The 27,520-nt window shown below is 46.5% G+C and overlaps 2 protein-coding genes across 4 annotated transcripts in view; one reads left to right on the forward strand and one right to left on the reverse strand.

The window, feature by feature from the left end:
* LOC110529761 (centrosomal protein of 128 kDa) overlaps positions 1-24,530 on the reverse strand; it is a 47,777-nt gene extending 23,247 nt beyond the window's left edge. For 2 of the 3 annotated variants that reach the window (XM_021612268.2, XM_021612267.2), the window contains exons 1-17: positions 24,396-24,524; positions 23,872-24,019; positions 23,639-23,725; positions 23,337-23,463; positions 22,963-23,096; positions 22,620-22,711; positions 22,474-22,546; positions 22,120-22,239; positions 21,151-21,237; positions 20,360-20,434; positions 20,086-20,209; positions 13,147-13,289; positions 12,464-12,751; positions 7,851-8,174; positions 5,855-6,181; positions 4,016-4,180; positions 1,354-1,530 (exon numbers count right to left, since the gene is read on the reverse strand). In XM_021612268.2, coding sequence (XP_021467943.2) covers positions 1,354-1,530; positions 4,016-4,180; positions 5,855-6,181; positions 7,851-8,174; positions 12,464-12,751; positions 13,147-13,289; positions 20,086-20,209; positions 20,360-20,434; positions 21,151-21,237; positions 22,120-22,239; positions 22,474-22,546; positions 22,620-22,711; positions 22,963-23,096; positions 23,337-23,463; positions 23,639-23,725; positions 23,872-24,000 — 2,472 coding nt within the window. In that variant the 5' untranslated portion in view covers positions 24,001-24,019; positions 24,396-24,524. Of the gene's footprint in view, positions 1-1,353; positions 1,531-4,015; positions 4,181-5,854; positions 6,182-7,850; positions 8,175-12,463; positions 12,752-13,146; positions 13,290-20,085; positions 20,210-20,359; positions 20,435-21,150; positions 21,238-22,119; positions 22,240-22,473; positions 22,547-22,619; positions 22,712-22,962; positions 23,097-23,336; positions 23,464-23,638; positions 23,726-23,871; positions 24,020-24,395 lie in introns of all 3 variants that reach the window. The other variant, XM_021612269.2, reaches the window with a different exon arrangement.
* Positions 24,531-25,307: 777 nt separating this feature from the next.
* LOC110529762 (thyrotropin receptor) overlaps positions 25,308-27,520 on the forward strand; it is a 31,013-nt gene continuing 28,800 nt past the window's right edge. The window contains exon 1 of the mRNA XM_021612271.2: positions 25,308-25,753. Coding sequence (XP_021467946.2) covers positions 25,560-25,753 — 194 coding nt within the window. The 5' untranslated portion in view covers positions 25,308-25,559. The remainder of the gene's footprint in view (positions 25,754-27,520) is intronic.

The raw sequence follows: 27,520 nt of genomic DNA on the forward strand, positions 1-27,520 counted from the left end.
GTGGGTCATATGATTGAGTGTAGTCTGGCCCAGGAGTGGGAAGGTGAACGGAATGGCTCTGGAGCAACGAACCGCCCTTGCTGTCTCTGCCTGGCCGGTTCCCCTCTTTCCACTGGGATTCACTGCCTCTAACACTATTACAGGGGCTGAGTCACTGGCTTACTGGGGCTCTCTCATGCCGTCCCTGGAGGGGGTGCGTCACCCGAGTGGGTTGATTCACTGATGTGGTCATCCTGGGGTTGTGCCGTGGCGGAGGTCTTTGTGGGCTATACTCAGCCTTGTCTCAGGATGGTAAGTTGGTGGTTGAAGATATCCCTCTAGTGGTGTGGGGGCTGTGCTTTGGCAAAGTGGGTGGGGTTATATCCTTCCTGTTTGGCCCTGTCCGGAGGTGTCCTCGGATGGGGCCACAGTGTCTCCTGACCCCTCCTGTCTCAGCCTCCAGTATTTATGCTGCAGTAGTTTATGTGTAGGGGGGGCTGGGGTCAGTTTGTTATATCTGGAGTACTTCTCCTGTCCTATTCGGTGTCCTGTGTGAATCTAAGTGTGCGTTCTCTAATTCTCTCCTTCTCTCTTTCTTTCTCTCTCTCGGAGGACCTGAGCCCTAGGACCATGCCCCAGGACTACCTGACATGATGACTCCTTGCTGTCCCCAGTCCACCTGGCCGAGCTGCTGCTCCAGTTTAAACTGTTCTGCCTTATTATTATTCAACCATGCTGGTCATTTATGAACATTTGAACATCTTGGCCATGTTCTGTTATAATCTCCACCCGGCACAGCCAGAAGAGGACTGGCCACCCCACATAGCCTGGTTTCTCTCTAGGTTTCTTCCTAGGTTTTGGCCTTTCTAGGGAGTTTTTCCTAGCCACCGTGCTTCTACACCTGCATTGCTTGCTGTTTGGGGTTTTAGGCTGGGTTTCTGTATAGCATTTTGAGATATCAGCTGATGTACGAAGGGCTATATAAATACATTTGATTTGATTTAAAGTGTGTGTGAGGAATAGGTATGGGTGTGTGTGAGGAATAGGTATGGGTGTGTGTGTGAGGAATAGGTATGGGTGTGTTAAAGTGTGTGTGAGGAATAGGTATGGGTGTGTGTGAGGAATAGGTATGGGTGTGTTAAAGTGTGTGTGAGGAATAGGTATGGGTGTGTGTGAGGAATAGGCAAGGGTGTGTAGGAGTGCATGTATTGGATAAAGAAGAATGTCAATGTGTGTGTTTGGAATAACAAAGGATGAGTAGGCAATAGTACGTGTGTATGGAACACGTTTGGGTGTGTAGGGGTGTGAGTACGGAATAGGTACAGGTGTGTATGAGTGTGTGCCTATCGGGAATAGTTGATGGTGTGTGTTTACTTTAAGTTTGTCCTGGGAGTCCTTGAACAGTGCTCTGCAGGCAGCATCTATCTCCTCTGCTACAGAACTGAGGATGGACTCCTGTTCAGTGTCCAGACGAGACAGTCTGTCCTCTAGTGCCGCTACAGCCTCCTCTGACCCACGCCTCCGTTCCTCTCCCTGAACCATGCACTTCACCTGGAGGCCGGAAGAAGGAGAGAGAGAGCGAGAGCGAGACAGAGAGAGAGGTGACTCAAGATTACAACTGGTTATTGCAGCTTGGTCTTCCTCTATGTGGAGGACAATGCAATAATGAAAGTTTGGCCAAGCTTCCATTTCCAACATCACAACAGAAGAGACCCCAGAGAAAAACAGTCGGACGGATGGACAGGTTGGGCAGAGACAACCGCGAACATCGGACCTCACTCTCCACTTGAAACGTTCCAGTGTCAGCTCCACCTCCCCATACAGAGTCAATATCCTCTGGGTCTCTATGGAGATACATTAATCAATATGTCAATGTAAACTAACCGGCCAGGGGAGAGGGAGGCTGTGTGTGGATCAGTTATTTTTTATTTCACCTTTATTTAAACAGCTAGGCTAGTTGAGAACAAGTTCTCATTTGCAACTGCGACCTGGGCAAGATAAAGCAAAGCAGTGTGGCACAAACAAACAACACAGAGTTACACATGGGATAAACAAACGTACAGTCAATAACACAATAGAAAAATCTATACACAGTGTGTGCAAATGTAGTAAGATTAGGGAGGTAAGGCAATAAATAGGCTATAGTGGCAAAATAATGACAATTTAGCAATTAAACACTGGAGTGATAGATCTGCAGAAGATGAATGTGCAAGTAAAGATACTGGGGTGCAAAGGAGCAAAAAAAAAATAACAATATGGGGATGAGGTAGTTGGATGAGGATATCTACAGATGGGCTGTGTACATACAGGTGCAATGATCGGTAAGCTGCTCTGACAGCTGATGCTTAAAGTTAGTGAGGGACATATAAGACTCCAGCTTCAGTAATTTTTGCAATTCGTTCCAGTCATTGTCAGCAGAGAACTGGAAGGAAAGGCGGCCAAAGGGGGAGTTGGCTTTGGGGATGACCAGTGAAATATACTTGCTGGAGCGTGTGCTACGGGTGGGTGCTGCTATGGTGACGAGTGAGCTGAGATAAGGCAGGGCTTTACCTAGCAAAGACTTATAGATGAACTGGAGCCAGTGGGTTTGGCAACGAATATGAAGTGAGGGCCAGCTAACGAGAGCATACAGGTTGCAGTGGTGGGTAGAATATGGTAGAATTTGGTGACAAAAAACAGATGGCACTGTGATAGACTGCATCCAATTTGCTGAGTAGTGTTGGAGGCTATTTTGTAAATGACATCGCCGAAGTCAAGGATCGGTAGGATAGTCAGTTTTACGAGGGTATGTTTGGCAGCATAAGTGAAAGATGCTTTGTTGCGAAATAGGAAGCTGATTCTAGATTTAATTTTGGATTGGAGATGCTTAATGTGAGTCTGGAAGGACAGTTTACAGTCTAACCAGACACCTAGGTATTTGTAGTTGTCCACATATTCTAAGTCAGAACCGTCCAGAGTAGTGATGCTAGACGGGCGGGCGGATGCAGGCAGCGATCGGTTGAAGAGCATGCATTTAGTTTTACTTGCATTTAAGAGCAGTTGGAGGCCACGGAAGGAGTGTTGTATGGCATTGAATCTTGTCAACACAGTGTCCAAAGAAGGGCCAGAAGTATACAGAAAGGTGTCGTCTGCGTAGAGGTGGATCAGAGAATCACCAGCAACAAGAGCGACATCATTGATGTATACAGAGAAAAGAGTTGGCCCGGGAATTGAACCCTGTGGCACCCCCATAGAGACTGCCAGAGGTCCGGACAACAGACCCTCCGATTTGACACACTGAACTCTGTCTGAGAAGTAGTTGGTGAACCAGGTGAGGCAATCTTTCAAGAAACCAAGGCTGTTGAGAGTCTGCCGATAAGAATACGGTGATTGACCGAGTCGAAAGCCTTGGCCAGGTCGATGAAGACGGCTGCACAGTATTGTCTTTTATCGCTGGCGGTTATGATATCGTTTAGGACCTTAAGCGTGGCTGAGGTGCACCTATGACCAGCTCTGAAACCAGATTGCATAGCGGAGAAGGTACGGTGGGATTCAAAATGGTTGGTGATCTGTTTGTTTACTTGGCTTTCAAAGACTTTAGAAAGGCAGAATAGGATAGATATAGGTCTGTAACAGTTTGGGTCTAGAGTGTCTCCCCCTTTCAAGAGGGGGATGACCGCAGCAGCTTTCCTATCTTTAGGGATCTCAGACGATACGAAAGAGAGGTTGAACAGGCTAGTAATAGGGGTTGCTAATTTTAGAAAGAGAGGGTCCAGATTGCCTAGCCCAGCTGATTTGTAGGGGTCCAGATTTTAAAGTGTCTGTGTGTGTAACGTTAATAGAAACTAGGCCACTCAGTGGATACTGAGCAAGCAGGCCTTTAGTTACTTAGATAAATACAATGATCTTCTTTAGTACTGTAGGTAAAACTGTCTGTGGTCATATAGGCTGTGAAGGCGTTTGTTCAAGCCCAGCATTAAGCTGATCCTCGATCTGTGGTTAACAGCTACCTACTGTCTTCTATCTAAGTCTTTGGGGAAAACCATTTGGGGCTCACCTTGTCGTCCAGCTCCTGCTTGAGTAGCTGGTATTTTCTGCGGAGGTGTGAGCGTTGCTCCTCTCCTTCGCTCAGCTCCTCTGTCATCCGGTCACACTCAGTCTTCATCCTGTCCAGCTTCACACGCAGAGCCCTCACCAGCTCCTTGTCCGACGCGGCATCCGCCTGCAGGGAGGATGCGCAAAACGTGTTACAAAAAATGAAATAATAAATAAAATGGGTTAAAATTGCAAACCCTCTCCAACTTTTTAAAAAACACAGGAGAAGGTCTGCGGGGAACGACCTTGGAGGTTTTATTCCATGTTTTTAGGAAGTGAGGAAGGAAGATGGAGGATTGTGAACATGAGCTCAGAGAAGGAAGGGAAAGACTCCAGCCACCCAAGTCATAGGCTGTTCTCTCTGGCACCGCACGGCAAGTGGTACCGATGCACCAAGTATGGAACCAACAGGACCCTGAACAGCTTCTACTCAGGTGTGTGTGGATTTCAGGGGGGTCCAAGCCCCTATTTGCCTAGCTGCCTTGATGAGCTAGTCACACTGAAAGGAAGGGGCGAAGCAGAGGGTAAATATTCAGGCCTTCCTATCCACCTCTAGCCTGTAGGAACCTAATTGTCATAGATTCACCCGGGCTCAAAGCACTGGGCGTGTGAGGTCTGGGACTGCATGGATAGGCAAAGAGGAGGAAATTGAAATGACATTAAAGAAAAACTGAATTTTCCTGAGAAAGTCCCACTTCCACTTCATCGGGATCGATGCCAGATAACAATGATCTAACTTTACTGTTGGGTTACCTTGACATTGTTCAAACATTTTTTTGAAGAATCAAGTTCCACCAAGGTTAATTACAAGGGAGAAATATTTATTTTACCTTTATTTAACTAGGCAAGTCAGTTAATAACAAATTCTTATTTTCAATGACGGCCTAGGAACAGTGGCTTAACTGCCTTGTTCAGGGGCAGAACGACAGATTTTAGCCCCTGTAATTAATTAATATTAATTACAAGGGGATAAAATATCCACAGCTATTATAAAGATAATAACAAGCAGTGGAGAATATACGATACAGGAACTGTGAGGACTACTCTAACAGGCCTTCTCACACTTCATTGTTCTTAGCCCAAGGTTAGACCGGCCCTGGGCTAGCTTAGCCTGTGTTTACACAAGCATTTGTTAACCCTGGGCTAAGCTTTAACCCTGGAGGATACAAGGATTTACACTTGTATTCCAAAGCCCTGGGCTAACAGACATTGGTCTAGCATTTGATTTCTAACAGTGACGGTTTGTATAAACCTTGCTCGCTTTTGAAAATCAATCTCGCCCCGTACAGAGAATGCTGTGCATGATCCAGGTGGAATCATGTGACAATATTATTATCATGGTAACATGCAATTAAATGTCAATAGCAAAGCTATAACGGAGGAAAATGGAGCGTTTGCTGCCGTTCCAGCTGTAGACTTTGTAGCTTTAGTTGGAAGGATTAAAATGATATGAGTTTACTTATCAAAATAACGTGCAGACATCACGAGCATATATCAATTAAGTGAATGTGCCGCTTTTGTGATTGAACAGTAAAAGCATTCTAGGCTGTTCTTGACACCGTTTCATACTGGCTATTTTGGCAACGTGTTTCTGGGGATAACCCTGGAAAGTCGGTGCCAACTCTGCTCCGGAGCAGGAGCAGCTAGCCTTGGGTTAAGGTTGGTGCTAGCTCACTTTACAATTTGCAAGTGTGAACACTCACTTAGCCCCGGGCTAAAATCACCGAGCCCCGGGCTAAAATCACCTAGCCCCGGGCTAAAATCACCGAGCCCCGGGCTAAAATCACCGAGCCCGGGCTACCTTGATCTCCTTGAGGTGATGCTCCATCTCATTCCTCTCTTTCATACAGAGTCGTAGTGTCTCCTGTATGTCTCTATCCTGCTTGGTCCTGCCGTTCTGCACAGTGGCTCTGAGACTGGCCAGCTCCCTCTGGTGCACCTCCCTCTCCAGCTCCAGCTGCTGCCCCAGGGAAGCCCTCAGCTCCTGGGCTGCGGCCAGCCGCACTGCCCCCTCCGCCCCACTCCTCTGGAGCTCCGTCCTGAGCGCCGCCTCCTCAGCTAGACGGGTGGTGAGCTGGGCACGGGCGGAGGTTAACTCCTTCATGGCTGCCTGGAGGCTATGTAACTCCTTAGAAATGAAAGTCACTTTATGCTTAGTTCATTCATATTTCATATATTAATTCATACAAAGCCCAAAGTTTTCATGTCTAGACCCTGGGCAAAAGCAGTTCAATACAGTTGAAGTCGGAGGTTTACATACACTTAGGTTGGAGTCATTAAAACTAGTCCACTCCACTAATTTCTTGTTAACCAACTATAGTTTTGGCAAGTCGGTTAGGACATCTAATTTGTGCCTGACACAAGTAAGTTTTCCAACAACTGTTTACAGACAGATTATTTCACTTATAATTCACGGTATCACAATTCCAGTGGGTCAGAAGTTTACATGCACTTGACTGTGCCTTCAAAGCAGCTCGGAAAATTCCAGAAAATGATGTCATGGCTTTACAAGCTTCTGATAGGCTAATTGACATAATTTGAGTCAATTGGAGGTGTACCTGTGGATGTACTTCAAGGCCTACCTTCAAACTCAGTGCCTCTTTGCTTGACATCATGGGAAAATCTAAAGAAATCAGCCAAGACCTCAGAAAATAAATAGTAGACCTCCACAAGTCTGTTTCATCCTTTGGGAGCAATTTCCAAACGCCTGAAGGTACCACGTTCATTTGTACAAACAATAGTATGCAAGTATAAACACCATGGGACCACGCAGCAGTCATAACGCTCAGGAAGGAGACGCGTTCTGTCTCCTAGAGATGAACGTACCTTGGTGCGAAAAGTGCAAATCAATACCAGAACAACAGCAAAGGACCTTGTGAAGATGCTGGAGGAAACAGGTACAAAAGTATCTATATCCACAGTAAAACGAGTCCTATATCGACATAACCTGAAAGGCCGCTCAGCAAGGAAGAAGCCACTGCTCCAAAACCACCATAAAAAAGCCAGACTACGTTTGCAACTTCACATGGGGACAAAGACAGTACCTTTTGGAGAAATGTCCTCTGGTATGATGAAACAAAAATATAAATGTTTGGCCATAATGACCATCGTTATATTTGGAGGAAAAAGGGGGAGGCTTGCAAGCCGAAGAACACCACCACAACTGTGAAGCACGGGGGTGGCAGCATCATGTTGTGGGGGTGCTTTGCTGCAGGAGGGACTGGTGCACTTCACAAAATAGATGGCATCATGAGGTAGGACAATTATGTGGATATATTGAAGCAACATCAGTCAGGAAATTAAAGCTTGGTCAGAAATGGGTCTTCCAAATGGACAATGACCCCAAGCATACTTCCAAAGTTGGCCTACAAAGGCCTACAAACCTGACTCAGTTACACCAGCTCTGTCAGGAGGAATGGGCCACAATTCACCCAATTTATTGTGGGAAGCTTGTGGAAGGCTACCCAAAACATTTGACCCAGGTTAAACAATTTAAAGGCAATGCTACCAAATACTAATTGAGTGTATGTAAACTTCTGACCCACTGGGAATGTGATGAAAGAAATAAAAGCTGAAATAAATAATTGTCTCTACTATTATTCTGACATTTCACATTCTTAAAATAAAGTGGTGATCCTAACTGACCTAAAACATAACATATTTACTGGGATTAAATGTCAGGAATTGTGAAAAAAGTTAATTTAAATGTATTTGGCTAAGGTGTATGTAAACTTCTGACTTCAACTGTATATTAGGGAATAGGGTTCCCTTTCAGACTCTGCTATGAAGTAGCCTACCTCCTGGTCTCTCTGGCTGCGTCGGGCCACGGCCTCAGCCCTCTCCTCCAGACTCTGGTTCTCTTCTCTCAGCCTAACCTGCAGGACAGACTGCCGCTGGGCCTCCTCCTCCAGGGCTATGGAGGCCTCCCTCACCTCCCTCACTTCCTGCTCTAGGCCCAGGTGACGTGCCCGAGTCTCCGACAGCTCCACGTCTTTACGGAGCACCTCTTCCTCGCTCCGAGCCAGACGCCCCAGCACCTCCGCTAGCTCCCTGCGCACCCCTTCAGTCTGCTGGGAGAAGGCTTTCAGCTGGGCCTGGGACAGCTCTCTCTCCTTACACGCCTGGGGGGAGAGGAGAGGGAGGAGAGAGGTGAAAAAGGAGGAGAGGGGAAAATAAGAGCGGAAGAGAGGGATGAGAGTAAGACAAACGAAGGGGGAGAAGTGAAGAGGACAATGTATTTAAAGTGCAAACACCAGCTTCATCGTAGATAGTGAAAAGCTGTCGCTCAGCTCAGATTTGTATTAAGGCTATAGGCCTAGCCCCGGTCTGTTTAAGAAAGATTGGTTCGCCTTTCCGTCTCTGATCCAACTCTTACAAATCACCCCACTGTCTAATCTGCTGTCTGAGAGACTGTCTGCAAGGCTTTCTCCCAGCTCAGAGCGCCACTCCTAATCAGTTAATTGAGCACTTCATTCTCTGCCTCCTAATTTATTAAGAGGAGAAATTATTCAGGGTATTCATTCTAGTCACGTAGAGAGCGAGCCAGGTGTGAGTCAGTCAGTCAGTCAGTCAGCTGCTGCTGGGGAGAGAGTTTTGAGGTGACTCATAGCGCAGAAAAAAAACAGAGTGGTGACATTCACACTAATAACGCCTGGCTGACTGACTACAGCTCATCACTTAGCTGAGCCCAGCCAGCCATACCAGCAGCCTCAGTAGATCTAGCAGCTTCCGCTTCCAAACCTCTGTATACGAGCCTTGTGTTCTTCAGCCTCATAAGGCCAGTATGATCTTCCAAACTTCTGTATACGAGCCTTGTGTTCTTCAGCCTCATAAGGCCAGTATGATCTTCCAAACCTCTGTATACAAGCCTTGTGTTCTTCAGCCTCATAAGGCCAGTGTGAGCTTCCAAACCTCTGTATACGAGCCTTGTGTTCTTCAGCCTCATAAGGCCAGTATGAGTCCGAAAAACACTTTGGCAGCTGCTCTTTGGCTATTAGAAAGCGTAATCAAATCAAAGTTGATTTGTCACGTGCGCCGAATACAACAGGTAGACCTTACAGTGAAATGCTAACCAATGGTGCGAAAAAAAAGGTGTGTGTGTGTAGGTAAGTAAAGAAATAAAACAGCAAAAATACATTTGAAAAAAGAGTAGCAAGGCTATATACAGACACCTGTTAGTCAGGCTTATTGAGGTTGTATGTACATGTAGGTATCGTTAAAGTGACTATGTATATATGATGAACAGAGAGTAGCAGAAGCGTAAAAAGAGGGGTTGGCTGGTGGTGGGACACAATGCAGATAGCCCGGTTAGCCAATGTGCGGGAGCACTGGTTGGTCGGGCCAATTTAGGTAGTATGTACATGAATGTATGGTTAAAGTGACTATGCATATAAGATAAACAGAGAGTAGCAGCAGCGTAAAAGAGGGTTTGGGGGAGGGGGCACACAATGCAAATAGTCCGGGTAACCATTTAGTTACCTGTTCAGGAGTCTTATTGCTTGGGGGTAAAAACTGTTGAGAAGCCTTTTTGTCCTAGACTTGGCACTTCGGTACCGCTTGCCATGCGGTAGTAGAGAGAACAGTCTATAACTGAGGTGGCTGGGGTCTTTGACAATTTTTAGGGCCTTCCTCTGACACCGCCTGGTGTAGAGGTCCTGGATTGCAGGCAGCTTTGGCCCAGTGATGTACTGGGCCGTACGTACTACCCTCTGAAGTGTCTTGTGGTCGGAGGCCGAGCAATTGCCGTACCAGGCTGTAGAACCTTTTGAAGATCTCAGGACCCATGCCAAATCTTTTTAGTTTCCTGAGGGGGAATAGGCTTTGTCGTGCCCTCTTCACGACTGTCTTGTTGTGTTCGGACCAATCTAGTTGTTTGTTGATGTGGACAACAAGGAATTTGAAGCTCTCAATCTGCTCCACTACAGCCCCGTCAATGAGAATGGGGACGTGCTCGGTGCTCCTTTTCCTGTAGTCCACAATCATCTCCTCAGTCTTGGTTACGTTGAGGGATAGGTTGTTATTCTGGCACCACCCGGCCAGGTCTCTGACCTCCTCCTTATAGGCTGTCTCGTCGTTGTCTGTGATCAGGCCTACCACTGTTGTGTTGTCAGCAAACTTAATGATGGTGTTGGAGTCGTGCCTGGCCATGCAGTCGTGGGTGAACAGGGAGTACAGGAGGGGACTGAGCACGCACCCCTGGGGAGCTCCAGTGTTGAGGATCACCTGGGGGGCGGCCTGTCAGGAAGTCCAGAATCCAGTTGCACAGGGAGGTGTTTAGTCCCAGGTTCCTTAGCTTGGTGATGAGCTTTGAGGGTACTATGGTGTAGAACGCTGAGCTGTAGTCAATGAACAGCATTCTCACATAGGTGTTAATTTTGTCCAGGTGGGAAAGGGCAGTGTGGAGTGCAATAGAGATTGCATCATCTGTGGATCTGTTTGGGCGGTATGCAAATTGGAGTGGGTCTAGGGTTTCTGGGAAATGGTGTTGATGTGAGTCATTACCAGCCTTTCAAAACACTTCATGGATATGGACGTGAGTGCTACGGGTCTGTAGTCATTTAGGCAGGTTGCCTTTGTGTTCTTGGGCACAGGGACTATGGTGGTCTGCTTGAAGCATGTTGGTATTACAAACTCAATCAGGGACATGTTGAAAATGTCAGTGAAGACACCTGCCAGTTGGTCAGCACATGCCCGGAGCACACGTCCTGGTAATCCGTCTGGCCCCGCAGCCTTGTGTATGTTGACCTGTTTAAAGGTCTTACTCACGTCAGCTACGGAGTGCGTGATCACAAAGTCGTCTGGAACAGCTGATGCTCTCATGCATGCCTCAGTGTTGCTTGCCTCGAAGCGAGCATAGAAGTGATTTAGCTCGTCTGGTAGGCTCGTGTCACTGGGCAGCTCGCGGCTTCCCTTTGTAGTCTGTAATAGTTTGCAAGCCCTGCCACATCCGACGAGCATCGGAGCCGGTGTAGTATGATTCAATCGTAGCCCTGTATTGACGCTTTGCCTGTTTGATGGTTCATCGCAGGGCATAGCGGGATTTCTAGTAAGCTTCCGGGTTAGAGTCCCGCACCTTGAAAGCGGCAGTAATCCATGGCTTCTGGTTGGGGTATGTACGTACAGTCACTGTGGAGACGACGTCCTCAATGCACTTGTTGATAAAGCCAGTGACTGATGTGGTGTATTCCTCAATGTCATCGGAAGGATCCTGGAACATGTTCCAGTCTGTGATAGCAAAGCAGTCCTGTAGTTTAGCATCTGCTTTATCTGACCATTTTTTTATAGACCGAGTCACTGGTGCTTCCTGCTTAAATTTTTGCTTGTAAGCAGGAATCAGGAGGATAGAGTTGTGGTCGGATATATCAAATGGAGGGCGAGGGAGAGCTTTGTACGCGTCTCTGTGTGTGGAGTACAGGTGATCTCAAATGTTTTTCCCTCTGGTTGCACATGTATCATGTTGATAGAGATTTGGTAGAACTGATTTAAGTTTCCCTGCATTAAAGTCTTTGGCCACTAGGAGCGCCACCTCTGGGTGAGTGGTTTCCTGTTTGCTTATTTCCTTATACAGCTGACTAAGTGCGGTCTGTGGTGGTAAATAAACAGCCACAAAAAGTATAGCTGAGAACTCTCTATGCAAGTAGCGTGGCCTGCAGTTTATCACAATATACTCTACTTCAGGCGAGCAAAATCTAGACTTCCTTAGATTTCGTGCACCAGCTGTTTTTTACAAATATGCACAGACCGCCCCCCTCTCGTCTTACCGGAGTGTGCTGTTCTATCCTGCCGGTGCAGCGTGTATCCCGCTAGCTAAATATCCATGTCGTCATTCAGCCACGATTCCGTGAAACATAGGATTCTACAGTTTTTGATGTCCCGTTGGTAGGATATTCGTGATCGTACCTCGTCTAGTTTATTGTCCAATGATTGCACGTTGGCAAGTAATATTGACGGTAACGGCAGCTTTCCTAGTTGCCTTCTGCAGGTCCGCACGAGGCATCCGGCTCTTCTTCCTCTGCGTCGCTTCCTTCTGCAGATAATTGGGATGTCTGCCCTGTGGGGTGTTTGGAGAATATCGTGTGAGTCCTGCTTGTTGTTGTTGTTGAAGAAATCTTTGTCTAATCCAAGTTGAGTGATCGCTGTCCTGATATCCAGAAGCTATTTTCTTCCGTAAGATATGGTTGCAGAAGCATTATGTACAAAATAATGTACAAATATCGCGAAAAGAAACACATAATAGCACAATAGGTTAGGAGACCGTAAAACGGTGGCCATCTCCTCCAGCACCATGTAGAAACAAGAGTAACTGAGGAGTGCATTTGATCACTCTTCTAATCAGAAACAGTGCCATCCACAAAACCTACATCGATGCATCTCTTTCAATGCACCGTCACCTCCCAGTCTCAATACAGACCTGTTTGGCTTTCTCCGTATCCAGCTGGGCCTGTCCCCTCATTTCCTCCATGTCCCTCTCCATCCTCTTGCACTTGGCCCTCCACTGTCTGACTGCCTCCTGGGCTCTGGTCTTCAGCTCCTCCCTCCTCGTGGAGCTGTCCTGGAGCCGGGCCTCAGCCTCCTCAGCCCTGAGCAGGGCCCGGGCCCTCTCGGTAGCACACGCCTCCGAGCGGCCCTGGATCTCCTTCAACTGCTCCAGCATCCTCAACTGTTGCTGCTCGCGCCTCGCCAGGTCTGACGACAACACCTGGGGTAGGGAGATGGTGACGAAGAGAGAGAGATTCAGTGAAGATAGCACAGACTAAAAAAAACGTGGAAATATATCCTCTATACCTTTATTAAGTCAAAAATATTTCCACTACAACGTTGTTTATATCTTTGTGCTTAGTGGGGAGCGTTTGATATTTCCACTCAGTGAACTGACAGATCTCAGCTTTATGAGGCGGAAAAATGACTGTTAGCTAGCTAGACGATTGATGTTCTACTCTGACTGTTGTCTTACTTGGCACATTTAACCAGATCAAGAGAGCATTTGCAGCAAACAGAAGCTGTGGCACAAAGACAATCTGATTCAACCTCACTCAGGCAGACATGCATAACACACACCTACATATCGACGCGCGCGAGCACATACACACGTACCTCGACCTGGTTGCACAGCTGTGTTCTCTCTCGGTCTTTGAGCTCCAGAGTCCTCCTGAGATCGTCCACCTCACTGAGGACAGATGTCCTGCTCAGCTGGGCTCTCAGCTCCTGCACCTCTCTCTCCAGCTCCGACGACCGGTCTAAATGTAACAACAACACCACATGGAAGTCAGACAACACGTACACTACCGGTCAAATGTTTTAGAACACCTTCTCATTCAAGGGTTTTTCTATATTTTTACTATTTTCTACATTATAGAATAATAGTGAAGCCATCAAAACTATGAAATAACATATATGGAATCATGTAGTAAAAAAAGTGTTAAACAAATGAAAATATATTTTATATTTGAGATTCTTCAAATAGCCACCCTTTGCCTTGATGACAGCTTTGCACACTACTGGCATTCTCTCAACCAGCTTCATGAGGTGCATTGAAATGCATTTCAATTAACCGGTGTGCCTTCTTAAAAGTTAACTTGTGGAATTTCTTTCCTTCTGAATGTGTTTGAGCCAATCAGTTGTGTTGTGACAAGGTAGGGGGGTATACAGAAGATAGCCATATTTGTTAAATACCAAATAAAATTTGATTTGTCACATACACATGGTTAGCAGATGTTAATGCGAGTGTAGCGAAATGCTTCTGCTTCTAGTTCCGACAGTGCAGTAATATCTAACAATTCCCCAACAACTACCTAATACACACAAATCTAAAAAGGGGTGAATGAGAATATGTACATGAGAGATCGCCCAGCGGCATAGGCAAGGTGCAATAGATGGTATAAAATACAGTATATACATGCGATATGAGTAATGTAAGATATGTAAACATTATTAAAGTGGCATTATTTAGAATGCATTGTATAAAGTGACTAGTGATCCATTTATTGAAGTGGCCAGTGATTGGGTCTCAGAGGCAGCAGCCACTCTGAGTTAGTGATTGCTGTTTAGCAGTCTGATGGCCTTGAGATAGAAGCTGTTTTTCAGTCTCTCGGTCCCAGCTTTGATGCACCTGTACTGACCTCGCCTTCTGGATGGTAGTGGTGTGAACAGGCAGTGGCTTGGGTAGTTGATGTCCTTGATGATCTTTTGGTCCTTCCTGTGATATCAGGTGCTCTACGTGTCATGGAGGGCAGGTAGTTTGCCCCCAGTGATGCGTTGTGCAGACCGCACCACCCTCTGGAGAGCCTTGCGGTTAAGGGGCGGTGAAGTTGCCGTACCAGGCTGTGATACAGCCCAACAGGATGCTCTCAATTGTGCATCTGTAAAAGTTTGTCAGGGTTTTGGGTGACAAGCCAATTTTCTTCAGCCTCCTGAGGTTGAAGAGATGCTGTTGCGCCTTCTTCACCACACTGTCTGTGTGAGTAGACCATTTCAGTTTGTCTATGATGTGTCCGCCTAGGAACTTAAAACTTTCCACCTTCTCCACTGCTGTTCCTTCGTTGTGGATAGGGGGTTGCTCCCTCTGCTGTTTCCTGAAGTCCACCATAATCTCCTTTGTTTTGTTGACGTTGAGTGAGAGGTTGTTTTCCTGACACCACAATCCGAGTGCTCTCACCTCCTTCCTGTAGACTGTCACGTCGTTTTGGTAATCAAGCCCACTACTATTGTGTCGTCTGCAAACTTGATGATTGAGCTGGATGAGTGCATGGCCACACAGTCGTGGTTGAACAGAGAGTCACGCACCCTTGTGGGGCCCCAGTGTTGAGGATCAGCGAAGTGGAGATGTTTCCTACCTTCACCACCTGGGGGCGGCCCGTCATAAAGTCCAGGACCCAATTGCACAGGGTGGGGTTGAGACCAATTATGGCAAGAACAGCTCAAATAAGCAAAGCGAAACGACAGTTCATCATTACTTTAAGACATGAAGGTTAGTCAAAATGGAACATTTCAAGAACTTTGAAAGTTTCTTCAAGTGCTGTCGCAGAAATCATCAAGCGCTGATGAAACTGGCTCTCATCAGGACTGCTACAGGAAAGGAAGACCCAGAGTTACCACTGCTGCAGAGGATAAGTTAATTCGAGTTACCGGACTAAGAAATTGCAGCCCAAAGAAATGCATCACAGAGTTCAAGTAACAGACACATCTCAACATCAACTGTTCAGAGGAGACTGTGTGAATCAGGCCTTCATGGTCAAATTGCTGCAAGGAAACCACTACTAAAGGACACCAATAATAAGAAGAGATTTGCTTGGGCCAAAAAACATAAGCAATGTATATTAGACCGGTGGAAATCTGTCCTTTGGTCTGGAGTCCAAATTGGAGATTTTTGAGTCTTTGTGAGCGGATGATCTCTGCATGTGTATTTCCCACTGTAAAGCATGGAGGAGGTGCTATGGTGTGGGGTTGCTTTGCTGGTGACACTTTCAGTGATTTATTTAGAATTCAAGGCACACTTAACCAGCATGGCAACCACAGCATTCTGCAGTGATACGCCATCCCATTTGGTTTAGGCGTAGTGGGACTATCATTTGTTTCTCAACAGGACAATGACCCAACACACCGCCGGGCTGAGTAAGAGCTATTTTAATAAGAAGGAGAGAGATGGAGTGTTGCATCAGATGACCTGGCCTCCACAATCCCCCGACCTCAACCCAATTGAGATGGTTTGGGATGAGTTGTACTGCAGAGTGAAGGAAAAGCAGCCAACAAGTGCTCAGCATATGTGGGAACTCCTTCAAGACTGTTGGAAAAGCATTCCAGGTGAAGCTGGTTGAGAGAATGCCAAGAGTGTGCAAAGCTGTCATCAAGGCAAAAGTGGCTGTTTGAAGAATCTCAAATATAAAATATATTTTGATTTGTTTAAAACTTTTTTGGCTACTACATGATTCCATATGTGTAATTTCATAATGTTGATGTCTTCACTATTATTCTACAATGTAGAAAATAGTAAAAATATAGAAAAACCCTTGAATGAGAAGGTGTTCTAAAACTTGACCGGTAGTGTACCATGCTCTACATGTCAGATAACACACACACACCATATCCACACAGCTTTCATTTAAAAAAAATAAAAAAATAAAAAAACACTTATTCCTGTGGGCCAGCAGTAGTTATGTTTCAATATATTGAATCACTCCAATATATTGGTATCACTCCTTGGCGGAGGGATACATCCGAAGTGAGGATTTACAGACTCACTCCCGTGTACACCTGTGCACACCTATGTCACAGCTGGGGTACGCTCCTATATATCGACCCTGTGACTGCGACACACGTGTAATATCTTGCGTGGAAGTATACTCCCTGGCTGTTTGCAGCATGGAGCATGGCCACATGGCCAGCCCCTCCTCTTGAGTGCTCCACTCGCTGCGTGTGGTTGATCTGTATCTTCCGCTTGTGGTTTGTCGTACTTGTGTTTCGTTAGCGTTACACTATGACTCCATGTGCATCCATTAGTATGGTGGCTCTTGCTGCCTCAAACTGTAATTTACCTTACACAACTTGCCCACTGGCTTGTTCTATGTGTGTGTTGTGAACTGTTTTAACATGCTGCTCCCTGCACCGTAGGGTTCTCTGCCAATTACCCTGCAGGTTTTTTGTCTTGTTCTTTCCCCTGCAGGCTTTCCACTACTTTGAGACTTTAACTTTGGAGTTCCTTAAAAGAGTTACTCCATCATATGGTGCTGTTTTTCCTGCTTGGATATTAAACTAGCTAGGTAATGTTGGCGCAAAAACAAAAAACAAATAAATCAAATCCATTACCTGGTTGCTATTTTTTTGTCTGCCTGCTTTTCCCACCAGTGTCTTCCCCGTTTTTTTGCAGAGGTACTGGGTAATGTATTCCTCACCAGGTTCCTATTCCTCCAGGCGGGTCACCACATAAGCTCTCCCAGGGCGTCAGACCCCTGCCCCGTGGCCTTGTTGGCTTGGCTGAGCTTAAGGCTTCCGTTTGTGACAGGTGTGATGGTGGCATCCCCCTGGGGATCCGCATACCTCGTATAGGGAGCTCGTTTTCAGACTGAGCCCGAGCCTGGCCGACCTACTCGCGCATGGCCTCCAATCGCGCCAGGCGCAGGCGTTCTGAGAACACCACACAAATTAGGCATCAAGTAGGGCACTTCACCACCCTCTCCGCGTGGCTCAACCCCAGGCAGTGCCCTACTTGATGCCTAATTTCATCAGAACGGCTAGGTGGGTTCTACTCCACTTATTTTGTGGTCCCAAACAGAGACTGAGGGTTTCGACCGATTCTGGACCTCCACAACCTCAATGGGTACTTGAAGGTACTGAGGTTCCACATGCTGTACCCAGCCAGTGTGTTGAAGGCCGTGTCCAGGGACCAGTGGTTTGTGACACTGGACCTGAGGGATGCGTACTTCCATGTTCCTGTTCACCCAGCTCATTGGCAGTACCTCAGATTCGCTTTCGAAGGGACGGCTTATGAATTCATGGTTCTTCCCTTCGTCCTCTACTTGGCACCCGGCACTTTCACAAAGTGCATAGACACTGTCCTGGCACCTCTCACGTCCCGAGGATTGTTGATCCTCAATTACCTGGACGATTGGCTGATTTGTGTCACGACCAGGACCCAGGTCCTGTCAGACTGGACATTACTGTAAACAACAAGAGTCGTCGTCATGCCAATGAGGGTAGCCTTCATTGGCATGGAACTGGAGTCCTCATGAGAGCGTGCCTACCCACCAGAAGGGTTCAGCTGATCTTATCTTGCTTCAACCACATTAGGCAGGGGCGTGTGGTATCCGTCCTGACCTGCGAACGCCTGTTGGGCTTGCTGACGGCGACCTCGTTGCTGATTCCCCTGGTCCTGCTCCATCTCCAGTCTCTTCAACAGTGGTTCCACTCCCACAAGCTGCACCCGTAGCGCCATCGTAACCACCAGCTGCGGGTGACCACACAGTGCCTCAGGGCATAGTTAAGATGGCGCTGTCGCTTCTTTCTCTCAGGTGGAGTGGAGATGCTGAGGATGTGCCGCTGGGAGCTGGTCAGCACAGACGCCCCCCCAAATCAGCTGGGGGGGGGGACCAAGGGCAGGTCGGCCAGCAGCTGTTGGCTACCCCCTTGGAGCGGCAAGCACATCAATACACCAGAGCTCCGAGCTATACTACTGGCCCTGCAGTCTTTCCTTCCACATCTGAAGGGAAAACATGTCCTGGTGAGAATGGACAACACCACAGTGGTGGCTTACATCAACCATCAGGGTGGACTGAGGTCCCACCGCCTCCACCTTATGGCACGGGAGCTCCTTTCCTGCGCTCAGGGACGTCTAGCGTCTCTATGCGCAGCACACATACCTGACATCCTGAATGTTGCAGCGGATATGCTCTTGAGGGAGGGCCCGCCACCTTGGGACTGGAGCCTACATCCCCAAGTGGTGCAGCACCTGTGGGACAAGTTCAGGAGGGTGCAGGTGAACCTGTTTGCCACCCTGGACAATGCACACTGCCCCCTGTGGTACTCCATGTCGGAGCTCTGGCTCACGATTGGCCAAGGCTGGAGCTTTACACATTCCCCTCTTTTCACCTGATCCAGGCTGTGCTGGACAGGACGGCGGAGCATCATCTGCTGCTGGTGGCCCCATACTGGCCCAGACGACCCTGGTTCAGCCTTCAACTGTCCCTGTGGTCTGGGACACCTTGGGAACTGCCCCTGAGACCCAACCTGCTATCTCAGGCCGGAGGAACTCTGGCATCCGAGACCGCACCGTCTCAGTCTGTGGGCTTGGCCGCTGAACTGCACCAATGGTCCATGTTAGGGCTGCAGGAGGGCGTATCCGCGGAAAACCAGTTGCGCTGTCGGTTGTTCTGCTCTTGGTGCGCTGGTATTGAGGTTGTGCCCGGGTCATGCGGGGTGCAGTATGTCCTCCAATACCTGCAGTTTCCCTTGGATGAGGGCTTGGCAGCTTCTACACTCAGAGGGTATTTGGCTGCTATATCTGCCTGCCATGTGGGGTGGATGGACAGGCTAGTGGGTCGCCATCCCTTGGTCTCCAGGTTTATGAAGGGGGTCCGTCGCCTGCGTCCAGCTAGGACCCGCTGAATGGCGAGCTGGGATCTAAATATGGTCTTGGCAGCTTTGGCAAAGCCACCTTTCGAACCGTTGGAGTCAGCCTCCCTGAAACACCTCCAACAACAGACCAGCTCTTTGTCTACTATGGTGAGAGAGTCCTGGGGGCTGGGTTATCAAAGCAGAGGCTCTCTCATTGGATGGTGGACACGATTACAACAGTATACCATCTGGCTGGCAGGCCAGTGCTGGGATCTGTGGTGGCACAATCAACATGAGGTGTGGCTGCTCCTGGGTTCTACTGAGAGGAGTGCCCCTCGCTGATATCTGTGCTGCGGCCAGCTGGGCTTCCTCTTGCACCTTTGCTAGGTATTATCGGGTAAATGTGGTACCTTCCTCTGCAGTTGGTTCAGCGGTCCTCGGAGTCGCCTCCTTCTGGGGACTGTGCCGGGACCCCCCTTCCACATTGACGGCCCCTGTGTCTAGGTCCCGCGCTGGGACTTCGTCGCTGGCTGGCGAGGTCCCTCTAGCACAGACTAAATCTGGTACTGGTATACCAATATATTGGAAAAATCCAATATAGTGAAACATAACGAAGGTTACTTATGTAACCACGGTTATGTGAGCTATATGGATCACTCCAATCCTCTACGGTGCTAGAGGCGCCTCAAAAATTATTTAGAAAACGTGTGTTGTGACCATGGGGTTTATATATAGGGGCGGACCCCAGCCGTGACGCAGGTGTACACGGGAGTAAATCCTCACCTCAGATGTATTCCTCCACCGCAGAGTGATACCAATATATTGGAGTGATCCATATAGCTCACAACCGTGGTTACATATGTAACCTTCAGTCAGTACCTAAGCCCAGACATTCACTCTCCTCCCCACCCCTCCATCAGCCGACAACCTCCACTGAAAAACCCTTAACTCATAAGAGCTCCAGCCTCCTTCTCCAGCAGTCAGTACCTGCTCCTCTCTCCTCCCTGTCCATGCGAGTAGCTCTGGGCTGGGTAGTAAGCTGGGAGATCTCCCTCTGCAGATCCATACGTTCCTTCTCTGTCCTCAGCAGCTGCACACGCATCTCCTCTACCTGGGAACACACACGGAGGAGTTTACCCACACATAGAATATGAATTTGATTAACACCGTTGCACCCACCCCTACACACACACACACACACACACACACACACACACACACACACACACACACACACTTTTAAGAAGAGCTACTCGAGTACCTGTTGTAGAAGAGCGCCCCTGCCTCCTTCTGATTGGTCCAGCTGTCTCCTGGCCCTCTCCAGTTCCGCCTCCATCTGGAGGACAGATCACATGATTAGTGCCAAGAGTTTTAGCTGGTCAGGAAAAAAAATCGTGGCCCTACACATGACCTGGACAGACATAGGCACATTCATGAGATCCCTTTCATTATACAACCAGGAAGTACTTCAGCTCATATAGAATATCATCTGCATTCTTCAACAAGGCAGAAAGTGGGTTACAGAATACATGGCTAAAATATTATTTGCATGCACACACACATTTGAAATACTTTATTTGAATCCACAAATCACATTACATCATGAAGGATTCAAACATTTCTAAGCTCATTGATGCAAGAACAATTAAGGAAACAAAAAGCACCTTCTCCACACAACTAGGCTGCTCATAACTTTTTTTGTACCTTTATTTAACTAGGCAAGTCAGTTAAGAACAAATTCTTATTTACAATGACGGCCTAGGAACAGTAGGTTAACGACGAAACAGAGCAGTACCTAGTTGGTTGTTCTGTTCTACTCTTAGGCAGGCCTGCAATCTGAAGGCTGCGTATTGTAAGCCTATGTACGTGGCCCAGACTGCCAAATATCAATGCCACCAACTTGCATTGGTATCCCAGGCTGTCCAAGCGTGATACGAGTGGCTGGTATTTAAGGAGCTTTTCAGAAAAGGCCTGCTCCATGTAACAATCAAATGAGCAACCCACTTCCAAAATCAGCACCTCCAACACACACACACACACACACACACACACCTTGGTCTTCTCGCTCTCTGATCTCAGTAGTTTGTTCTTGACGGCCTCTTCAGTTTCCAGGTCCCGAGCCTCTCGCCTCCTCAGAGCCTTGAGAAGGAAACCATAGAGTAATGAATGATACGTACATGTACACACACCCCCAGCACTATGCATTTAGTGTGTAGTATCACATTCAAACTAAATGAGATAACTTTCCTTTTAGCCTTTAGGCAAGTAGAGAATCGAAAAAGGCAAAGAATAGCCTTTAGGCTAGTTGATAACCGAATAGTCAGGAGGAGAAACATGAGTAATGGTGTTACAGTCAATGGCTAGCTAGCTTCCATCTCCTCTCAAAGAGACAATGTGTTGGGTTTCTAATAGAGCTTAGCATCCCATCCCACACACTCCTGTTTCTGTGGTGTTTTGTAAAGGCTTAGTGATGTATTACAGCCCCTTAAGGCACCATCCACCAACTGACTCATCCTATCCATTCATTCACAACATGGCAGTAGAGTAGAGTAGGCCCACTGGAGTGTAGCCTTATAATACAACTACCCAGGCAGACCTCTCCCTTGCCCCGTCTCTCTTTAGTAAAAGAGATGATTTTCCTCTTCATTTCCTCTCCTCTTGTTTATTTACCCTTAACTTGGGAACAAATACATTATTTTCCCCTAGCCTGTGGCAGCCGGCTTCTCATTAGAAGAAGAGGCTCTCTGCAGTGGAAAGAGATGCAAATGACTTAGCCACCTCTCTTATCACTGCTTCTCTCCGAGGAGAAGAGGAGAGGATTAGAGCTGATAGATAGCTAAACACTGCCCCCCAGCTGTAACTTTCAGGACTGGTCTTAATTTGAAAACAACAACACCGCTGACATGGAAGAGGCTAATTGCAGGGACGGGAGGACAGCTAGAATGGTTTGGATGAGACGGGTGGATGGTGCGAGATGAATGTGGGTTATATTAGGCAAGGGTAGAAGTCAAGGTGTCCCACCTCCCGCAGTTCATCAGACATGATACCCCGCTGTTCTGGTCGTCTGTCTGACACGCTCTGTCGCTCTGAACGCATCTCCCTCTCAATCTCCTGCAGACGCTTCTCCACACGAGACGACACCTGGGGGAGAAAGTCACTGTAGGTTACAGCACTAAGCGTTCGAAGATCACCTCTAGAGTGGAGCAGCTAACATTGGAGTAAACGTTTTTACAGTTATGTATTTAATGTGAATTCATGTATTTACAGTGATGCTATTACATGTACATTTTAGTCATTTAGCAGACGCTCTTATCCAGAGCGACTTACAGTAGTGAGTGTTAGTACTGTTATGTTACTGTTATGTTCCTAACTGACCGAGTCCTGTCTCTGTGAAGTCGTCAGGTGCTCGGACAGATTCTCCAAGGCTCGTCTGGTGTCAATGTCAGACCTTAGAAACAGGGAAACAGGAATTAATTAATTAATGAATGAATGGTACGTTTTGGACAATACAGGGCCTCTACCTGTTCCTCCTGAGTATTTCTCTGTCCATGTCGTCCCCCAGTCTGAGCTGGTCACTGCGCAGGTCTCTGAATGACTGGTGCAGGACGTGGACCTGAGCAGGAAGAGGAAAAAGAGAACACTTGCACTACTTAAAACGCCCACAAGGGCTGCATAATACTGACATAGCACTGTCATAGGCTGATACTAACAGATTCAGCTGTTCCTGAGAAAACTTTAGGGCACAAAAACAATACAATGCTCCCTCTGCTGGTTCTTGTCTCTAACTGCACTACAACAGTGAGCGTTGAAGTGGCGATACTGAAGATGCAGAGCTTTGACAGATAAGGTGGTCTCAGGACTTACATCCCCATCTGGCAGGCTGGAGTCTCTGAAGCGGACTGTAGCTGATCTCGACCTCCTTCTCGCTCCTCCTTCTCCGGACGACTCAGATCTCCCATAGTCCTTCAAGGGAGACGTGGGGTAGAAGCGCTGGCCCTCTACAAACGTACACAATAAACTGTGGGCTATATAACTATTTTAGAACTGTATAACTGCACATCATTATTTTTTCAAAATAAAACAGTTGTAATAAGTATAGTTTCTAAATTAATTCCACCTGCCCCCTGGTGTTTTGACCTTGACTATCTGTCTGTCAGGTATTGTTTTACTTAGTGTTGGCCAACTGAGACACAGCAGCATGGGTCTCACATCTTGACATTATACATAGCATATATCACCTGAGCCATAGCCAGCTTCCAGGTCGCTGGTGTGCAGGGTGGAGGCTGAGGCACTCCGGACCCCTGAGGAACTATGCAGCCTCTGGTTCTGCAGCTGAGCGATAGACTCCTCCAGATTATCCCTCAACTAGAGAGGGGGAGGGAGGAAAATAAGGGGGAGATGGAGAGACAGAAGTACTAGAGAACTTCTGACAATGCGTTGACTGAGTTTTACAGCACACAACCTTCATGTATAAAACGAGACGTGGGCAATTTAAACTAAACAGTTGCAGACAGTACATTTTTGATTATGTTTTACTTACTGTTGCCATGGCTTCCGCCTGGTCATCTGTGTGCTCTCTGTATTGCCCCAGCATCCGGTCCACTTTGTTCAAATTCCTATTAGTGTCCTGGAATGAGAAAATAACCATTAGTGCTTGCTATAATGGTTTTCGGAATGACAATTCGTATGCTAAATATTCAAAAGGTTTTGATTGGTTTCAACCTGCATGCACAGGTTTCAACCTCATGAGCAGGGAAAAGGAAACTAGCCTACCTGTAAAGTACTCGCCAAGGTGTTAATTTTCTCTGAAATGGCCCGTCGCGATCGAGAACTGGCATTCCGCCCCCGTGACCTCAGCCCCCTCGTCCGGTCGAAGGTGTCTGACTCGCTGGAGGATTCCATTGTTTTGGTCAGGAGTAGCCTTTAAAATGTTTTTAAAAACTTTACTGCTGAAATTACTAATCGCTGATTAGCAATTTAACTAATCAGATTAGCTAGCTAGCTGGAAAATATAACGTTTGCTAGTTGCATCTCTTCTTTATGACAGCTCTTGTTTTCTATTCAAACTCAGTTAGCTGTACATTTTTGTATAACTAGCTATGAGTTTGGAAGCTAGCTAGCTAGTGAATCAGATAGAAAACTGGCTAGCTAACGTTAATATAACGGGGATAACTATGGCTAGTTTAGCTAGCTAAACCAGACTAGCTAAACCATTTTTTAAAAACAGGTTTTATCTGGAACCGTCGGTAGCTAGCTAACTCAACTAAACACACTCTCAACATATTAGCCACACTTACCAGCATGAATTAGCAACATAGAAACCGTTAACAAGTCACTTTAGCAAGTGACAACTGAAGAGGGACAAGCCAGTTTCTCTCTGCTATGGCAACTTGAACTGGCCGCCAAGAACAGGAAGACAACAAGAGTTGAACAGCTTCAAATTACGTCGGGAGTTGTAGTTTTAAAAGTTACATCAGTGACGGAATTATGTGTGAATCACATTCTTGAGAACTACATTGTCCGAAACTTGCTCTGGGGAGATGCATATTGCGCCACTGCGACCGCCTTTCAGATTACAGCGCAACCCGTCTAGTTAGTAGGATGCTACTGATATAAATAAGAAGATAAGAAAGATAAGAAGATAAGACTTTGTTTTTCTTTTAAATGTTATGTAGGCTAGCATATGCCTGTTATCTGTAGCCTGTTATCTATAGCCTCGACTAATTCGTGCCCCCGCACATTGACTCTGTACCGGCACACCCTGCATATAGCCCTGCTATTGTAATTTTACTGCGGCTCTTAAATTATTTGTTACTTTTATTTCTCATTCTTATTTTTTTTTTAGCTATTTTTATTTATTTAAATTTTTTAAACTGCATTGTTGGTTAGGGCTTGTAAGTAAGCATTTCACTGTAAGGTCTACTACACCTGTTGAATTCGGCGCATGTGACAAATAACATTTGATTTGATTATAAAATTATAATGATTATAATTTATTGACAATTAATAATTTATAATAGGTTAGTAGCTCAATTAATGAGTAGACTAATAATACACTGAACATTAAAACACATCATGATTTTAATGTGGTGTTTTTTAGGTTATTTAGATGCTTGAGCGTTATGATTTAAATCCAATATATTAAATTCCCCTACTTAACACAAGAGTGTCTCAGAAGTCCTCTGTAGACCCACTCCATAAAAAGCAAGACTAAATCCACACCTCAGAGAGAGTATCCCCAAGCGTCTCCTCTCACCGCTCTCTCACACGACACCGAGAGTCAGTGGCCAATAAGAAAACTGACAGTATAATTGCACTGGGACGAGTCGAGTTCATGTGCTGAAATTTCTGACAAACAAAGTAACGTGCTTCAACTTCAGTTTTGCCGTGGGCTTCAGGTGAGAAGGTTTTCGTCAGTGTCTGAAGTGCTTTCAAATTACTTTTGATATTTTTTCAAAGAGATGACTGAAAACGACCGACACCGCTTGCAGGTGATAACATGTGCGCTGTTTACCCTCGTCACGTTACCTATCAAAACCTTGGGGGACACCGACTCCTGCCCCACTGTTTGCGAATGCTCAGAGTGGAAGACTTACACTATCTCTTGCTTTGACATTGATGTCATTCCCACATTTCCTACAAGCACAGAGACAATGTAAGTATCTGTTTGCATAGGCTTATTAGAATTGATGTCTCAGTGATATTGAGGTGTGTGTGTGAGAGAAAAAGTTAGTTTTATCTTCAATCCTGTATATTCTATGATTTTGAGATATATTCAGAAATTAAACTTCAGAAAAAAAATACCCAATATGGTCAAAAGTATGTGGACACCCCTTCAAATTAGTGGATTTGGCTATTTCAGCCACACCCGTTGCTGACAGGTGTATAAAATTGCCCACACAGCCATGCAATCTCCATAGACATACATTGGCAGTAAAATGTCCTTACTGAAGAGCTCAGTGACTTTCAATGTGACACCTTCATAGGATGCCACCTTTCGAACAAGTCAGTTCGTCAAATGTCTTCCATGCTAGAGCTGCCCTGGTCAACTGTAAGTGCTGTTATTGTGAAGTGGAAACTTCTAGGAGCAACAACTGCTCTGAAGCGTGGCGTGGTAAGCCACTAGCTCACAGAACGGGACCGAGTGTGTACAAATCGTCTGTCCTCGGTCACAACACTCACTACCTCGTTCCAAACTGCATCTGGAAGCAATGTCAGCACAATAACTGTTTGTCGGTAGCTTCAGTAGTTCCATGGCCGAGCAGCCTAACATCACCATATGCAATGCCAAGCGTTGGCTGGAGTGGTGTAAAGCCATTGGACTCTGGAGCAGTGGAAACACATTCTCTGGAGTGATGAATCACGCTTCACCATCTGGCAGTACAACGGACAAATCTGGGTTTGGCGGATGCAAGGAGAACACTATTATAGTGCCAACTGTAAAGTTTGGTGGAGGAGGAACAATGGTCTGGGGCTGTTTTTCATGGTTCAAGCTAGGCCCCTTAGTTCCAGTGAATGGAAATCTTAATGCTACAGCATTCTATGTATTTTTAACCATTCTGTGCTTCCAACTTTGTGGCAACAGTTTGGGCAAGGCCCTTTCCTGTTTCAGCATGACAATTTTTAAAATGTTTTATTTAACATTTTTCTATTTACCTAGGCAAGTCAGTTAAGAACAAATTCATATTTACAATGACGGCCTAGGAACAGTGGGTTAACTGCCTTGTTAAGGGGCAGAACGATAGATTTTTACCTTGTCAGCTCGGGGATTCGATCTAGCAATTTTTCAGTTACTGGCCCAACGCTCTAACCACTAGGCTACCTGCACAATGCCACCGTGTAAAAAGCGAGTTCCGTACAGAAATGGTTAATTGAGATTGGTGTGGAAGAACTTGACTGGCCTGCACAGAGCCCTGACCTCAACCTCATCGAACACCTTTGGGATGAATTGGAACGCCGACCCTGACTGTTCGACCTCACTAATGCTCTTGTGGCTGAATGGAAGCAAGTCCCCACAGCAATGTTCCAACATCAGTGGAAAGCCTTCCCAGATGAGTGGAGGCTGTTATAGCAGCAAAGGGGGACCAACTCCATATTAATGCCCATGATTTTGGAATGAGATGTTCGGCGAGCAGGTGTCCACATACGTATGTACATGTAGTGTATATTGGCACAGAGATGATCAAACACTAGATCGTCTAAATGACTTGATAGGCTACTATTTTCAAGAGAATGATTTTAGTCAGTAAACATTTAACAGTTTTATAAAACAGAATCCTTGGCACACTCAGTGATGCAAGGCAAACATTTATCTTTAATGAGTTTATACCATAACGAATCTTGTCTAAGAGAACAGAGAACCAGCTTATCAGACAGCCTGTCCATGGAGCTCTGAGAGTGTTTGGGTCATGTCTGCAGTGTG

The sequence above is a fragment of the Oncorhynchus mykiss genome, chromosome 8, assembly GCF_013265735.2.
Source record: "Oncorhynchus mykiss isolate Arlee chromosome 8, USDA_OmykA_1.1, whole genome shotgun sequence".
Classification (NCBI taxonomy): domain Eukaryota; kingdom Metazoa; phylum Chordata; class Actinopteri; order Salmoniformes; family Salmonidae; genus Oncorhynchus; species Oncorhynchus mykiss.